The 18,213-nt window shown below is 42.0% G+C and overlaps 1 protein-coding gene across 2 annotated transcripts in view; it reads right to left on the minus strand.

The window, feature by feature from the left end:
• Positions 1 to 733: 733 nt before the first annotated feature.
• pip4p2 (phosphatidylinositol-4,5-bisphosphate 4-phosphatase 2) overlaps positions 734 to 18,213 on the minus strand; it is a 39,012-nt gene continuing 21,532 nt past the window's right edge. For both annotated transcript variants that reach the window (XM_063185360.1, XM_063185359.1), the window contains 2 exons: positions 6,853 to 6,943; positions 734 to 3,117 (listed from right to left, as the gene is read on the minus strand). In XM_063185360.1, the coding sequence (XP_063041430.1) occupies positions 2,974 to 3,117; positions 6,853 to 6,943 (235 nt within the window). In that variant the 3' untranslated portion in view covers positions 734 to 2,973. The remainder of the gene's footprint in view (positions 3,118 to 6,852; positions 6,944 to 18,213) is intronic.

Below are 18,213 nucleotides of genomic sequence, written 5' to 3' on the forward strand. Positions count from 1 at the left end.
TACGCATCATCATTGATGCATTGGTATAAACATACCAAGAAATGCAGTGTACTACAGAACAAAGATAATTAGTATTTTAATGCATATCACTTATGATACACATTGCATGCCTGACAGCACATATCCTGTCTCAGACATTTTCAGCCAAGAAACATTTTAAGTGTGGTTACGGTAAGCTGGTACAATAATAAACACATACAAAAAAATGTAGAATATTGATCCAATTCGTATACAAAAAAAATCCACCCAAACTATTAAGGTCACACAATACTCTTGAATCCCATTGTATCAGAATTGAAGCATTGATGAGAAAACTCCTCATTTCCGACAGACGCCAAAAAATGGTAGACACAGACTCGTATTATTATATTTTTCTAATTTTATTGGTAAATTGTCATTTTCAAAAAGACCCAAGCAGTATTTCCAACTCAAGCTACAGGGTTTTTTTTCCATGTGCTGCGAGAGAATAGACTATGTACAGATAGCTTCAGGTTCATCATCATCATCATCATCATCATCATCACATTCAGAACAAGGTTAGTTCAGATACAGTGGCTGTGCCCGCCTGTCTCCACAGAACATGTTATGATCTACCGCGTGTCTAGGAGTCCAACTCAATATCAATAACATCACATCCTCCCCTTATGCCTGTGGCCTCGAGGTCATTGTCATTGACCATAGAACTTGTATTCCCCATCTCTCAAAATCACAATCACCAAAGGTATTTAAAAAAAAATCTCATTTGCAATCGGGATGTTAGATGGTAAAAAGTCCCCCAGAAGTTGTTGTGCCAACTGGCTAACAGCGGGGAAACGTTACATTTCTGACAAAAACTGATGTCAGTGAAGCACTTGGCCACAAGCAATGAGAGAGGATGAGGGATGTTGAGTTGGACCCTATGTACAGTATGTACCTAGCGAGGTGAGGTTTTCTCTTTTACTGGATTTCGGGACACAGGCAAGAAGCAAAGAGAGGATTTTTATTGTCTACACACAGTAGGAGGACATAATATGACAGCAGTCGTACCATGTTTCTTTTTTCAGTGCCTGAAAAAATATATTAAAAACAACATAGTTGTTTATACATGTGTACTTTTTAAAAAATAATAAAAAATAAAAATGAACAATCATGCAATTATGAGTGCTATGCAGCAAACTGTTAATACTGTCTGTAATGAAGGCAAATAGTAGTGTGTGTGTGTGTGTGTGTGTGTGTGTGTGTGTGTGTGTGTGTGTGTGTGTGTGTGTGTGTGTGTGTGTGTGTGTGTGTGTGTGTGTGTGTGTGTGTGTGTGTGTGTGTGTGTGTGTGTGATGAGAGGATCATGAGAGGACTGAGCGTTTTTAAATGTTTCTCTCTTTGTAAAGTTTGTGAAAACAAATTTAATGCCTCACGGTGAGAGTGACAATGAACACTATGGCAAAGAATCTCACCGTTTTTTCTTTTGTTTCGTTTAAATGCACATTAATCTCCCTGTAAGGACCCTTAGGACAACAGACATGTTGGCACAGAAAACATTTATTACAGTAAGTGTTTTTGTAAATGACAGTTAAAATACCTTCAGGACATTTAAAATACTGTTCTGTGTGTTTTCCTTTAACGGTACCGTGAGCATGAGTGTGATAGATCATCAATACATGAGGACTTTGTTGAAGGACTAATGTTTATTAAACATTATAGGATTATAGTTTTTACTGTTCTCTATCCTTGGTAGACTTCTACACAATTTAATACAATAATGATTTAGAAGTCTAACAAAGGTAGAGAAAACTGTAATCCAACAACGTCAATGAAACCAGTCCTTCATTCTACAGCTGTTTCAAGGCTGTGTCATCTATAGCAGCAACTGAACAAAAGAATTGCATAAAACTGTAGTGCAATGGGCAATTTCATCATACGAGACGATGATAAAAGAAAGATAACCGTATTTGGTCTGGTTGGTAACAAAAATAAAACCAAACAAAACAAAACAAAAAAATGTTGGGCAAAAAATGGAGTTGGTAACAATAATGTCTGTTGGGCAGGGATTGCACTGATCCAGGAGAAACCACATCCAGGGACTGATCGCAGCTTTTCAAAAAAAAAGAAATTATAAATGGCATCACAGGTGATTCAGACACATCAGTAGATACATATGAAATCAAAAAGCATCATTGTTTTCATTTAATTTCTCCCTAAGACTAGATCGAATTAAATCGACAAGTAATTTGTGGTTTAATACTGAAGATAAGATATATTTCACAATCCTCTACGATTGAAAAAAACAAACAAAACAAACAAAAACAAACAAACAAACCAACCTGGACTGGATCTCGGCTCCCTGTAACCTGGATTTTTTATAACATCACGTGGAAAAGAATATCTGACCAGAGAAGAGTGACAACTTAAAACAGTAGCATCTTTTGTGTGTGAAGAGAACCCAAGTCCCACCTCTCAATGACACCACACGGATGGAAATAAAACAATGAACAGCAGTCAATAGAGACCTTTCTTACACACCCATCCATTGTGTTTTTTTCTATTCTGGGTCCCACTGAGGGCCATGACATGGGCAGAGGTGTCCAAAACCCTGTTTAGAAGTTTTAACCCTGCCACAGTTTCCTTTCAACACAGGCGACTTCATAGCCATAGCCGTCTTCAGTACTCCTTAGGATCAGCCAATTCAGAGTCGGTTGGATCAAAAGTGTGGCAGGGTTTTCCCGGAGTTGTATAAAGTAGAAGTATAGGTACTCTTACATATGTAATTACAACACTAGTGATATGATATTACATGGTTTCAACTTTGAGGATTACATCTGCAAAAGTACTTCTCTCCTGCTACTTTATACAACTCTGGGTTTTTCTACTTTCTAAACCCGGCAATGAAACCTCTGGACCTGGGCTCTCAGTATGTAGTGGGGGCCCCCGTCCACCCCTTGCCCCCTGTCAGTCAGTCAGTCAGTCGGTCGGTCAGTCGGTCAGTGAGGTGGAGGGAGCCTATGCGAAAGTGTTCTCGGGGTAGCTGACTTTGATGGCTCCCCAGTAGCAGGCGCGTATGAGGCAGATGAGGCCCAGGAGGTAGGCGAAGGCCCAGGAGACGTACGTGGCAGCGTAGCGGCTGGCAAACTCCTGAGTGCCCACCTGGGAGAGACAAGATACAGGACATAAGATTTTTATTGTCACATGCTTTCTTGCGTTGGCACAATTGCAGTGAAATATAATTGCAGTGAAATGAAGGTTTCAACTAGCCTAGTAAACTAGCCCCACCCGCCAGCGGGCAAAATTATTTTTGCTTGCGAGTGGGTCTAGCCTCGGACAATGCCCCAGGCCCTGAAACTGGCGGACCAATCACAATGCAGGTGATTTAAAAAAATCTTTGAATGCATTTGAATCCTTGGATGAAAAGCGGGCGGGTTTTGGTCAGAGAGTTGGCCTATAGGCACAGACACGGTTTGAAAAACAATGTGTTGTTCCCATCAACCTTCTTCCAATGTCTCATTGGTCGGGGCCAGACTAAATTCACATTTAATCTCACATTAAGTCTGTCTATGTACAATTATAAATAAAAATGTGAAAAGAAGGGGAAGATTTTTTTTTTTGCATTTTGTCGAACACTGTCCTTTCCATGAGGACAGCATTTCAAACATGGAGTGGAGTGGCTAGGATGGAAGGTGTCTTTCAACATCAGGGGTGGAAAAGTTGTTGGAGAAAGAACAAGACGATTATTATATGGTTGTGACGTCATCGGTCGAATGCTCCATTCATTTCAACGGGGCTCCCGAACGTTCGCACGTCTGTTATTTTTCGATAACGGACGGGTTGGTCTATAACAGACCGCTGTCAATGGCAACAAGACTTTTCACTGCTAAAGCGACTTTTCAACAAGACTCTAATCAGCTGCTGTGATAGACAACACCTGTTGTCCTGGCTACCTGTTGCCTAGCGGTGTTCCACAACGGCACTGTTTTGTTTTGCGCAGCAACAATCTTAACATTAAATAGGCCTAAAGAAATGTCCCCGCCATGTGTGAATCATTTAAGTATATCCATATAATAAGCGGGTTAACTTTCGGCGAGTCGGTCGCTTTGTGGAATAGCAGCAATTCAGAGAGAACAAGACCCCTCCGCTCCGCGTCGGGGTCTAAAGATTCTCTCTGTCGTGCTGCTATTCCACGGTAGCGACCTTCTCGCCGAACGTTAAAGGGCTCTGCATACTTCACGTGCGCATTTTGTCGCGTGTGGCGCGAGAACCATTAATGACGTCATCACTTGCGACAGACTATTCATACTTCAGAAGGCTTTCGCTCGCATTGTCGGAAGTGCCCTCTGCTGTTCATGAGAGAAACGGCAGTTTCTTTCGCAACTCGCAGCGTGAGTTCTACGGATGTATAAAATAGAAAGCCAAACACGGCTGCTGTAGGGCTACTGAACGACTGACTTGTGACTTACCACATTGAAACATATATTTTTTGTTGTAGCCTACATTGCCAGATCATTCCAAGACCATGTGAGAGCATTGTTCTGGCGGCAGAATTTTTAAATATATCGCCGAACACAACGTGCTTCTGAACAAAGTAAACAATTGTTTCACTGAACAACATTTAAGAGAGAAGATAAAATAACTCTCTATGACATTTTATTATCCTTAAAATGGTGCAGGATCCATTCTGTAGTAGCCTACAGTAGTTGTAGCCTCTCTTCGCAACTCCTGCTTTGTCTGCCTACCTGCATGGTCGCTGGTGGCGCACGACATGTTACAAAAAATGTGGGGTGCACGACGTCGCGACACGGCATCTCGCGCCATGGCGTGTGACGTCATTTTGGGTCACGTGACGGCGCGAGTGAGGTCGCGAGTGAGGTCGCGAGTGAAGTATGAAGGAGACTTAAGCGGCGTACACACACAAAGCTAGCATTTCGCTTGCTCGTCTACTCGCCACTCTTTCATGGAACGTTCGCTGATAGTTCCCGCGGCTTTAACTGCCAATGGACAGCCGAGAAGTACCGAACTCTGCACTCCAATTGGTTACTCGCTTACTCGCCTCGCTCGGAGATAAAATATTTTCAACTCGGGATCCGCCCACATCGCATCGCTTGTACAGTACTCGCCTACTCACCTGCGAGTCTCGCTGGGACACATTGACATTCTATTGAGTTCATTCGCTGAGCGAGTAACTTGCAGCGACGTGTGTGTACGGCCCTTTACACCAGTCACGCCAAGTATGAATCCCCCTTTAACCCTTACTTAATTTAAAGTTCGCTCCCGTTTCATATTATGTCGGTCACGCCCCTTTTTTGTTCCCCTGACCGGAGTCCTCTCAGTCCCAGAGTGTTTCCAATGGGGCACCTAAGTCTCCACCCCTTCCGGGCGGCTTATGGGGCTGTCAACGGAAAAACTTTTGACTGGGCTGTAATGGACTGATCAAAGCTATTTTCCGATCCACCTCGCATTTCCCCGTCGATCACACATATGCTGTGCCTCACAATTAATAACAACCAATGGTGTGCTTGTTGACTTCACTTGGCAAGCGATTTTTGAGCTGTGAGTGTGCAAAAATATGTAATTATTTGGACTACACAACAGACGTCGCATGTCCGACGTGCAGCCACTTAAAGGGACACTGTGTGAGATTTTTAGTTATTTATTTCCAGAATTCATGGTGCCCATTCACTAATGTTACCTTTTTCATGAATACTGACCACCACCATCAAATTCTAAGTATTCATTATGACAGAAAAAATGACACTTTTCATACATGAAAAGGGGGATCTTCTCCATGGTCCGCCATTTTGAATTTCCAAAAATAGCCATTTTTAGCTGCAAAAATGACTCTACTTGAACCATACTAGAAAATATTAGTTTATTACTTAGTAAACTTTCATGTAAAGATCAAATTTGGCAATAGGCAGGCCAGTTTCAATGAGCAGCATAGCTGCAGTACCCTTTTTGACCATTTCCTGCACAGTGTCCCTTTAAGCCACGGTGCAGCGGTAGGGTTGGCTGTGCCTCGGTTCACGTCAGATATGCGAGGCGCAAGTGTAGTCTCCAACACAGTTTTGCACAAAAGCTAAAATAACGTTTCTTGCGTGCCGAAAATGAGTGGTCTTACGACGCAAATCCAAACCTTTCAAATTCACTGTCATCATATGTGAAATCCGGAGCACATGCCAAACGGGATGAGGATTTAGCTTGACTCGCTCCATTAACTTGCATTCAAAATTTTGCGAGCTTCTGCCCCATGGATCGGAAGTAGAAGGGCGTGACTTAGGTGCCCCATGGGAGCAAATGAATTAAGGAAACGCGAGTGGTTGATACTGCACTGGTGTTTGATGATTGACAGTTATGCTATGATGGCCACGCCTCTTTAGGAGACCAGAAGTGCAGAGGTTGCAGAAACATTCCATCCCATTGCTGACGTCATCTGCTCGATACCTTGTTAGAACCTAAAAAAAACGTAGACACAATTTCCTATTCTACTCTATTCAGTTCAATCTCATCTTTTTTTTCCTGACACAAACTAGGGGTGTTTTTTTAGATCGACATCTCTGGCTGACTCACAGTGCACATTTTACTTGAAGCACATAGAAATGCATAGAGTACATAGAAATGCAGCCTTCCCTTGAGTTACAGCCATGATGTTATAATGTCATTTAGTTTTTATTTGCACTTAGCTACTTTGATTTCAGTATGATCTAGAAAGCTGTTACTAGAGGTAGGTACAGTATATGACTGTCCAATTTGCATTACCTATATTTAGTGGGACCCACCTGGAACTTCAAGAACCAAGGTCTGAAGGTCTATCTGTAATACGCCTGTATGATACACATCTTCATATTATACGTACAATGAATGCATATAGTGTCTGTAGCGATGACTCACCGTCAGTCCAACGCCAATGAAGACACAGATCATGCCCACGGTGATGTAGGCACAGCAACGCCTCCGCGGGAGGGCACTGCCAACAGAGGATCTGCAAACAGAACACATATACAGTATAAATGCTGCTGTCTCCAACACACGACGCAATTAATGAGAGAGAGAGAGAGAGAGAGAGAGAGAGAGAGAGAGAGAGAGAGAGAGAGAGAGAGAGAGAGAGAGAGAGAGAGAGAGGGAGAGAGAGAGAGAGAGAGAGAGAGAGAGAGAGAGAGAGAGAGAGTACATACAGTAAGCCGCCTTCCCAGGCTGCAGTTACAGTTTCACAATACAAATACTTTACTCACTCACAGGAAACATTTTACATACACATAAATGGCATACTATACATGCAGTTCTCCTTGGCTTATTACTTCGGGCTGACTTCTGACTGTCACTGATTGATGTTATTTAGCAATATGTTACTTCCCATCTTTTTTGAGAGGGCTTAGTGTCCTCTACACATACTACATCACATCTCCATTGAACAGTTTCCCTCCACACAGTCATGTGATTCAACCCTAGCATCCACTAGTGGCATGCAAACTCCCAAGTCTACAGTGTAAAGGTGACCATTTGAGAGTTGGGGGGTGGAGAGAAAAAAGAATAGAGACTGTGATAGTGAAGTACTGTAGTAGTAGAAGTAGTAGTAGTAGCACACAGAATAGTAAAGCAGGTGACAGAAGAATACACATTAACATTTATAATGTTAATCCAACACTCAGTCTAATTTAATGCGTCTAGTTCCTTCCATCTTGAGGTTGAATTAACACTGCAAAATGTACTGTCTAGTAATATTGCCAAGACCGTAAAAGGACAGAGAGACAGAGAGAGAGAGAGAGAGAGAGAGAGAGAGAGAGAGAGAGGTAGCTCCATCCATGCTGAGTCATTCCTCCTGCTTGTCATGTGCTGCTGTGTGTGCTAATGACCACTGCAGCCTACTGACGGAGGATCCCAACGGGCATCCTGGCTGGCTGAAGCTACTCCACCAACCTCACTTCACCAATCTCCCTATTACCCATTAGTACATCAATATCAATATGGTTCAGGAGATGGACTTTAGATCAGAGGGTTGCAGTTCGAATCCCACCCTATCTCTCCCTATCTCACTCCATGGCTGAGGTGCCCTTGAGCAAGGCACCTAACCCCACACTGCACAATATCATACACACAACTGTCATTCAATGTGCTTGAGGAAGAGAAAGAGGATGACCTACAGCCACTCACAAGATATCTTACACTTTGAGATTTTCTATTACAAAACATGTTTATGGGGAGGTGCTGTGGTGCAGTGTGCCAAGACCTGTAACAAATTCGAGCTACATGCCCGTGGGGACCCAGGTTCGAATCCAGCCTGGTTGACTTCCCAACCCTACCCCATCTCTCTCTAGGCGAGTACATTTAGGGTTTAACCCCAAAAAAATTGATACAAAAGGTTTTTTTATGGATTCTATTACTATTGGACCTGCTAAATGACATACTAAAAATCTAGTAAAATCTGACTTTGGGAAATGAGATTTTTTCAACATGGCTGCCATAGGCTTATTATAAGGGTCAAGAGACACTCCAGGTGAATAGGCCAAAAAATTTAGCTTGCCGATATCACCATGAAACTTAATCCGGTGATTACTCACATATTTGTGAGAAAAAAATGTATTGCAAGTTTTCTGAAATGTTATGTTTTAATATGGTAATTGGACTATATCTAATTAAATATGCATTAAATTTCAAAATGCAAAACCTCAAAATCTGAAAAAGCCAAGCTCAAAATTACTCTTTTATTTTGTTTCTAGTAAGCCAGAAGATATCTTCAGAAGAGATTATGGACATCTCTTTTTGTTTCGTAGTAAATCTAAAAATCTTTGTGCAGACACACCAGCTAGCATTTTTTTTTCAAAACATGATTATTTAACATCTCTCTTAGATAAATAATTGAGTTGTATGTGTCTCAAGTTCTTCCAGACAATCTTTGAGTCTGGTGGTATCATTGTTAGCATGTATCAAGGGCAAGGTCAGCTGTCCTCAAATCATAGCCTCTCCACAGAGGTGTCCTAAGGGCTGGTGCTGGGACTCCTATTTGCCATGTACACCACATCACTGGGCCATGTTATCTGTTCTCACAGCTTCTCATACTACTGTTACACCGATGAAGCACAGTTACTTTGTGCCAGATGACTCCACGGTCACACACATTTCCGCTTGCCTCTCTGAACTATCCACAAGTATGAAGGAATGCAACCTTCAGTTGAGCCTCGCCCAAATGCACTGCTGGTGATCCCAGCCAAAGATTTAGGTTGCCATGATATCGAGCTCAATATGGATTCTGCTACTGTTGCCTCAAATAAGGCCACAAGAAATCTAGGTGTCATTGTTGATGACCATCTATCATTCTCTGACCACATAGCCTCAGTTTCCCAGTCATGTCCTCTTTCTCATGCCCTAATTGAATACAAGGCCCTGACCCTTGCCTATGACGCTACAACAGGCCCTACTCTGGCTTACCTGAAAGCTATGCTAAAGCCCTATGTCCTTTCAGGACATTGTCTGTCTCCAGTACCAACCGTTTCACCTTGCCCTCTACTTACACATGTAGTGGCTCCTGTCTCTTCAGTTCAGCTGCTGAAAGACCCAAAATACCTAGTGACACCATGATTCATCACTGATGATGTGCCCTGACAAAACAGCACATGGATATTATCATAGCAGTAGTGTCTTTATCCACCCAAACAGCACTCCAAACAAACAGATCCTGAAAACATGTTACTTCATGCCAATGTCATTATCATGTAGTAACCTTTATTTTTTTAAAACTTTGATCTTGAAAATGACACCTTTTCTGAAGTCAGATTTTCCTAGATTTTTAGTATGTTATTAAGGACACTTAGAGGTAACAGAATCAGTTGAAAAACCTTTTGTATCAATTTTTTTGGGGTTAGGTCTTTTTTTTGCATAGATGTACTCGCCTACTCTCTCTCTCTCTCTCTAATAATTTCCTGTCTGTCCTTCAGTTTCCTACATAAAAAAAACCCAAAAATGATCTCTGGCTCAAACAAATTGGTTAATTCAATATTCAGCCTGAATAAGCACATCACAAAATGCGTTGCTGAGTAATACTTGCATACTCATACTTCCAATGGCCAGGAATCTAAATTAACACCAGCCAACCAGCCAAATGCTGGTGGAATTTCAGTTTGGCTGGTAGAAAAGATCAACTTACTAGCCATTTTAGCCCATTAGTGAGTGTAGTGGCCGTTTGTCAAACAAAATCAAATTAAACTTAAATCAAACGGAACACTTCAGGCACCATGGGCAGGTAATGTACGCAGGCAAGACAAAGTCCAATTTCCAGGCAAAGTTCTTGAGTTGATGGTGGTTTATTTTATTCCAGTTGAGCAAACACATGGCATCTCTCGCTCTGGTAAAAAACCATATGCCCATCACCCAGGTGCCTACACAGATCACCACCTACTTCCTACCTATATACAGGTGTACCTGTGCCCACTATCGCCCCCAAGTGTTCAAATGATATATCGGTAAATAAATCAAAGAAAAATGACTAAAGCTATAAAGCAAAGCAAATAACTAAACAAGTAGAATTATCATTTATTATTAAAATTACCACATTACTAAAATACTACTAACTAATCATACTGTAATGTTCTCAAAACAATAAACAAATTAACCATTAACTTTAACATTACTTAAAAAGAATAGTATAGCTCCAACATTCCGGCCCCTAATTGGGCATTATCACAATTACTGAATTATGAAAAGAGGAGCTATACAATAAGCAGTAACTAACTACATCAAGCACAAATGTCTTCTTGCTGCACCTACAAAGAAAAGATATGTTAATCAGAGAGAGAGAGAGAGAGAGAGAGAGAGAGAGAGAGAGAGAGAGAAAGAGAGAAAGAGAGAAAGAGAGAAAGAGAGAGAGAGAGAGAGAGACCAAATGGCCAAGTCAGTCCACTCCAGCCTCCAGCAGCAGGCACAGCTTCGTCACAGGCCTCTCCAGGACACTGGTCTTCATTTTGAAGCGCACGGAGCGTGCATGGCCCATCGCATCTGATCTCACTTCCAGGACTCTCCCCATCATCCAGCCTCCTCTCGGTGCTGTAGCATGTGCCACAAGAACAATGTCTCCAGGTACAAGGTTTCTTCTTTCTGTCCACTTCTGTCTCTGAGTGAATGGAGCTTCATCTGGCAACACCCTCTCAGCAGGCGAGTCTAGAAGTAAGGCAAGTCTTGTTCTAGGAGCTTTCCTCTGTTGAGTCTGGTCTCTCTTGATCTCCGGGTCAGCAGCAGGAATCAACTGAAGGCCATCATCCAATACATGCCACTTGTCCTGATCGACATCAGTTGGCTCTCTGACGACTGCAATTCTTTCCAATTTGGGTTGTAGCTCATTTTGCAGCTTGAGGTCTACTCCTGACATTTCAATCTGCTCCTCTGATGCTCTTTCGGTGAGGTCATGGTGATGCTGTTTTACAGGAATTCCTTGCAGGTGTTCAACAGAGATGTAATTTGCTGCTACAGAAGAATAGTCACGTTTGCTTCTGCAGCTGCCACCATTATAGACTAACCAACCAACCCGAGTTCGGGTGGCGTATGGGCCGTCTTTCTGGCTGTTTATCACCTGCCAAGGCTCCAAGATTTTAGATGCATCAGTTCCTATCAACAGTTCAACATCTGCATGAATGTCATGAAGTTTTACATCTTTAAGATAAGGCCATGGAGCAATGTCAGCTTGTCTGGGAATGTTAAGTGTAGACACAGGCATACACTTTTGAGTTAAAACATCAGGAAGCTCTACAAAATCTTCAGCATCCATGCCAGACACCTCCAGCCCTGACAGTACGTGAGCATCAACAACTTTCTGTTGGCCCATAGTTTTTAGAAGAATGTTTGTCTTCTCACCTCGCAGCTTCAGCTTTCTTGCCATGTTTTCTGTGCAGAACGTTCCAGAACTGCCAGGATCAAGGAACGCATATGTCTCTGTGGTCTTGTTGGTCAGTTTGCTTCTGACTTTCACAGCAACAATGGAAAAGGTGGAGTGTTCTACTCCGGCCCCGATATGGCTACATGTCTGAGAGGGCACATTTGAATCAGTTGAAGGGTTGACAGATGTACCTGTATTCTGTTTTTCTATGTGAAGGACTCCGGGGTGTTTCTTGTGACATACATGGCAATTCAAACGTCTCCGACAGTTTTTGCTTATATGGCCTATTCTGAGGCAACCGAAACAAATGCCCTTGTTCTTGATGAAGTTTATTTTGTCACTGTGTTCTTTGGCTTTAAACTCTGAGCACTGATTCAATGTGTGGTTGTTCTGCAGGCAAAAAAGGCAGCTATGAAAGGAGTTGGTGTTATTCATTGCATGTCCTGAAGGCTGCGCCATAGAGTCTTGGCTGACGGGAGTTACATTTGTGGCAAAACTGCTTTCCTTTCTCTCACTAAGCTGACTGCGGCTGGATGCTTTGGTGTGAGAAGAGGGGTAAGGATCTTGAATATTTCCAAAAACTGGATCTAATGCTATTTTGACTTGCTTCTCAATAAAATTCACAAGATCATTAAACATGGCTCTATATCCTCTTTTTTCCAACAGATCACATGCAACATTCCTCCATTTCTCTCTTAAATTGTAGGGAAGTTTCAGGATAATGCTACGCATGTTAGACGGTATGTCCAATTCACTCAAGTACATCACTTGTTCTATCATGTTCGAACATCCTCTGAGAAATAAAGACAGTGCTTGCAATCCTTTCACGTCCTCACGTTTTACTGGAGTCCAGTTCATTATTTTCTCCATGTAAGCAGATGCAATTTTGTGTTCATCTCCAAAGTGCTGTGCAAGAAGACTTTTGGCTCTTTGATAGCCTTGATCTGGGGGAAGATGTTGGCAACTCTGCACAAGGTCCCTTGGAAGCCCCCTGGTGTACTGTTCAAGGAAGCGCAAACAGTCAATCGCATTATCCGTCTTCATTTCCACTCCATTTTCAAAGGCCCTAATAAATGACTGATATTGGAGAGGATCTCCATCAAAGACAGGGAGATTTCGTGCAGGCAGAGTTGATGATACACTCTGCTGAACTAACAATGCAGTGATTTCATTTTGTTTTTGCATAATGTTCACCACATCAATTTTGTTATTTCCAGTTTGAGTTTGGGAATTTAAATTGTTTCCTGTTTGATGTCCGATGAGAGCAGTGCGTCTTACTTGTGGCGGCATTACATTCATTTGCGCAGCAGGTCTTTGCTTTGGTCTGACTACTGGTGCAGCAGGGAAGGCAAGAATATTTGCATGAGGAACAAAGTCGCTGGCTTGGGGATTTAGTCCGGTGGAGTTTTGGGCTTTACTCTTTTTCAAATAAGAGTTCATTCCATCTGATCGTTTTGAACCACACTGAGACGTTTTACTTTCTAATACCTCAAGCTTTGCTGTATTTGCTGCCAAGTCTGTTTCCAGCTCCAATTGTTCCTTTTCCCTGCGTAATTTTTCTGTTTCTCGTCGTAACCTTTCCTCTTGCACTTCAATTTCATGTTTCTTTTTCAGCAGCTCAGAGCGTTTCAAAAGAGCCATTCTCTCGGATTCCGCCTTTGCGCGCGCCTTGGATGAAGAAGTTGATGCGCCTGTTGCGCGTGATTTTGCAGTACTAGATTTTACACTCAACACATTTGAAATGCTGTCTTCGGGATTTATCCCATCATCAAGACAGTCTGTGTCATGAGGCTCTTTTGGCTGCGAGTATGGTTTGCCACTTTTAGACAGCCACTCCTTTATCTCCTCAGTAAATGCTCGACATGATGTGATTTTATCCTCAAAGTTTTTGATGTTGCTGTTAAGCGTTTGGTCATTCTCTGGTAGAGGCAATTCCATGAATGTCTCGTGTACTTTAAGCGCCTCCTCGTAGCACTGAATGAACAAGGCAAGCTGCGCGTTCACAGCATCTGATTTTCCACCTGACTCAATTAGGCCGCGGATTTTATCCATAAACCTTTTAGATTGCTTAATTTTTGCTGATCGATTTTCTTGACAAGTCTGTATGTAAAAGCATATTCCATTAGGTGTTAATTTAATCGACCGTTTTGATTCAGGCCTTTCCAATCCGGATTTCGCCTCTACGTCGGACATTTTGCTACAAACTTATAATTTTGAATAAAGTTCTGAATCTGAATGCGGCAATGGTGACGAGCAGAAAGTGCCGAATTTTATCGTAAGCAATGTTCTTATAAAACAAGCAAGTCCTCTTCACCGACACAGGTTGTGAATGCACAGGCTTCTTATCATGCCTTTTTATGAATGAAGGTGGCCGGGCGCGTAAATACAAAGCGCGCAGCAGTCAAGGCAGCCAGTTTTAACTTTTTAAAAGTCCAAACAACTTTTCAATGAAATCATCTTCACCGTTTTCCTATACGGCTTTTAACTCTTCAGCAGTGCACATACCACGAGTTCTTTGTTCTGGGCAAGGCCTTCCTCCCTCACGCCAACAAACAATCCATGAACGATGAACTCACAAATTCCATCGGATATTCCAATAATGTCCGAGATCCAGATCCAAGGAAAGTTTTCATTAATCCATAGGCGCAGACTTTTCCTTGAGCCAGTTCTTAGTTGGGTAGGTTTTTTACTTGTGTAGTGGCCGTTTGTCAAACAAAATCAAATTAAACTTAAATCAAACGGAACACTTCAGGCACCATGGGCAGGTAATGTACGCAGGCAAGACAAAGTCCAATTTCCAGGCAAAGTTCTTGAGTTGATGGTGGTTTATTTTATTCCAGTTGAGCAAACACATGGCATCTCTCGCTCTGGTAAAAAACCATATGCCCATCACCCAGGTGCCTACACAGATCACCACCTACTTCCTACCTATATACAGGTGTACCTGTGCCCACTATCGCCCCCAAGTGTTCAAATGATATATCGGTAAATAAATCAAAGAAAAATGACTAAAGCTATAAAGCAAAGCAAATAACTAAACAAGTAGAATTATCATTTATTATTAAAATTACCACATTACTAAAATACTACTAACTAATCATACTGTAATGTTCTCAAAACAATAAACAAATTAACCATTAACTTTAACATTACTTAAAAAGAATAGTATAGCTCCAACAGTGAGTGTGTGTTTGGCTAGAGATTAACATCTAGTAGTCATTTTGGCTGGTGATGAAAAAAAGTTAATTTAGAGCCCTGCCAATGGCCTACTCAAACTTGTATTTGTTAGTTTGCCTGTCCTTAGATTGTCAAAATTAAATAAAATTCAAGTTAAAATTAAACAAGTTAAATTTAACACAAATTGAAATATGGGCCATGGGATCATTTCTACACAGCAAATTGTAGTGTTAGATCAACATAGAGGACGAGATTAAAATGGCAAAATTTACAGTGTATTCATACAGATTTTGTAGCCTAGAATATTTGACTGGGTGAATGAGTTTCTCCTCATTACACAATTTCTCTCCTTACACTCTCCCTCTTACACACACATTCCCTCCCTTTCACGCACACACACACACACACACACACACACACACACACACACACACACACACACACACACACACACACACACACACACACACACACACACACACACACACACACACACACACACACACACACACACACACACACACATTCTCTCGCTGCTCACAAGTTTTTGAAAGCCCCTCATGGTTCTCATGTGACTGGATTGGGACACATTCTTCTGGATTCACAACCAAATCAGAATCAGTTAGCTTAGCACTCCCCTAATCTCTCCCTCTCTCTCTACCTCCCTCCCTCTCTTTCTCTCAGGTGCTATTTTCCTTCCTTCCATCAGCTTCCACATTCCTATCGTTCTCGCTTCTTTCTTAGGTTTTTCTTGTTACTCACTTTGCTTTTCCAGTCTCTCTTCCCCACTAACTGTAATCGGCGTGCGCGCGCGTGTGTGTGTGTGTGTGTGTGTGTGTGTGTGTGTGTGTGTGTGTGTGTGTGTGTGTGTGTGTGTGTGTGTGTGTGTGTGTGTGTGTGTGTGTGTGTGTGTGTGTGTGTGTGTGTGTTTGTGTGTGTGTGTGCGTGTGTGCGTGACAGAAGTCTAAACGCAGGGCAATTAGGTATTCTACTTTCAATAGCATCTTTTTGTGGTGCCACTGATGCCAAGTGGGCAGGCAAAGTCCTGAGCAAAGCACTGTATGTGTGTGTGTGTGTGTGTGTGTGTGTGTGTGTGTGTGTGTGTGTGTGTGTGTGTGTGTGTGTGTGTGTGTGTGTGTGTGTGTGTGTGTGTGTGTGTGTGTGTGTGTGTGTGTGTGTGTGTGTGTGTGTGTGTATATTTCATCAACTCTCTCTTCCACCACTTCCACATTGACATCGTATTGTGGCATACAACACATGTGCCTGACTGGTGCGCTAAGTCATGTTCTCTGGCACAACTCAGCCCGGAGGTCAAACAATGACATGTTGAGACAAACACACTAAAAACAGTCTGATCTTTACTGGTTCATGGTGACAGCAGCCAGTTGGAAATAAATACACTCTATAAATACACTCTATACTGAAATAGACAATGTTGGATGAAGATCCTGACCTTAACACTAAGGTGTATCCCAAATATGTAAATTCGAATTTTAGAATCCCGTTTCAAACATTTGTACTTCAACTTCAGGAAATGCTTGTAAACATATTGAGGAGGGTGCATTGGGCAAACATGCACTAGGTCGAAGGTTATATCAAACTATTTCAAATATTTACACAAAAAAGTTTGTGTACACATCCGATTTGACTATCCATTCTCTGTGGCGAGTCTGAAAGCACTCAGTTATACAGATCAGAATGAAGCCTTTGAAAAATGGAAGTTTCAGGATGCTGCCATCTTTGCCAACTGACACCATTGGTACAGTCCATTATCCTCCTGTTCTCGACATCTCAATTGCAAATGAGAATATGACCTTTGAGTTGCGCTTTTGTGAGATATTGAATTACAATTCTGTCATCAATGACGTCTTGCAATGTCATCAAAAGGCCACAAACACAAGGGAAGATGGGAGTTGGGAAAATGGAAGGACCCCCATGTTTGCCATAGTTAATTATCTGCAGATTTGATTTAGGGATTAGACTTAAAGGATATTTTTAACCAGGCCGTAAATATGCTCATATTTGCTGTAAAAGTGGGAAATTGCTTGCTTTTGCAGAACAGGACGTGTGTGAGGTACAGGCTTCACTGTAAATCCTGAAACATGGCCGCTTAGCATGGACATATAGACTACCTATATATCCCTGAGAGCAAAGGGATGTTGAATCGGCGCTGATTATCGTTGAATGAACACCCAATGCATCAAATCAATGCCCTTTTGCTATCTGGGACTACACTACAAGTACTGAAGAGATGACTTCTGACTAAACAAATGAATGGGGGGAGATTGGGTATGTACTGTATTTTGCACTGAATTCAAAACACATTATCTATTTGCTTGAAAGCACAGGTAAGGGACACCTGCATGGTGTTTCCGCCTGACGCACCTCCGCCGGTGCCAATAGGGTAGCTGCAGGGTCATCAGCCAGGAGTCACCCCTCATTGATATTTCACTCCATTAATCCCGGAACATCTCGCGGTGGTGGAGCAACGGCAGGGATGTCTCCCTGCCGCCCCCTGCAGCTACCCCTCGGACCCCTCTTTCCCCCCCATGACCTGTCCCTCCTACTCAGCCAGAGCCAGAAGCTATTTCAATGTATTGACATGTATAAAATAACTCAGAAAACTGTCAAGGCTCAATTTTAGTCACACAAATGCCTGGGGACTGCGCAAGCCTATGTAATCATTAACATACACACTAAACACGCTAAGCATCCACCAGAAAGCCCTGGCCTAAGGGGCGGCCGTGACTTAACTAACTGACCAAACACAGCAAAGTGCAACAAAATCTAATACATACATGATGCTCAGAAAGCAATGCTGGACTTTAAGAGAACAGTCCACCTCATATAAACAAATTGCTCATATGTAGTTAAGTCCCAATAAAATATGAGAATAGGCCTACAAAGGCCTAGTGTAACAGTATAGCCAAATTCGGCATAGCAATGCAAGTCTATAGGGTCAAACAAAACATCATCAAATGTACTTATAAACTACTTTAAAATGAATGTAAAATTCACCAAAGTGCATGTGGCTTGATGCTAATGCTCCCATTTACTTCCAGTGATTATGCTATTCTGAATTCTGAAACCAATAAATCTAAGTACTGAAAACACTGAGAAAAAAAAAATATGCACATTCATGAATAATGCTGTGTGAAAATCAAAAAAAGGGTGCATTGATAAAAACAGAATGCAAACAATCCAACTGATTG

This window comes from Engraulis encrasicolus, chromosome 20, assembly GCF_034702125.1.
Source record: "Engraulis encrasicolus isolate BLACKSEA-1 chromosome 20, IST_EnEncr_1.0, whole genome shotgun sequence".
Taxonomy (NCBI): Eukaryota; Metazoa; Chordata; class Actinopteri; order Clupeiformes; family Engraulidae; genus Engraulis; species Engraulis encrasicolus.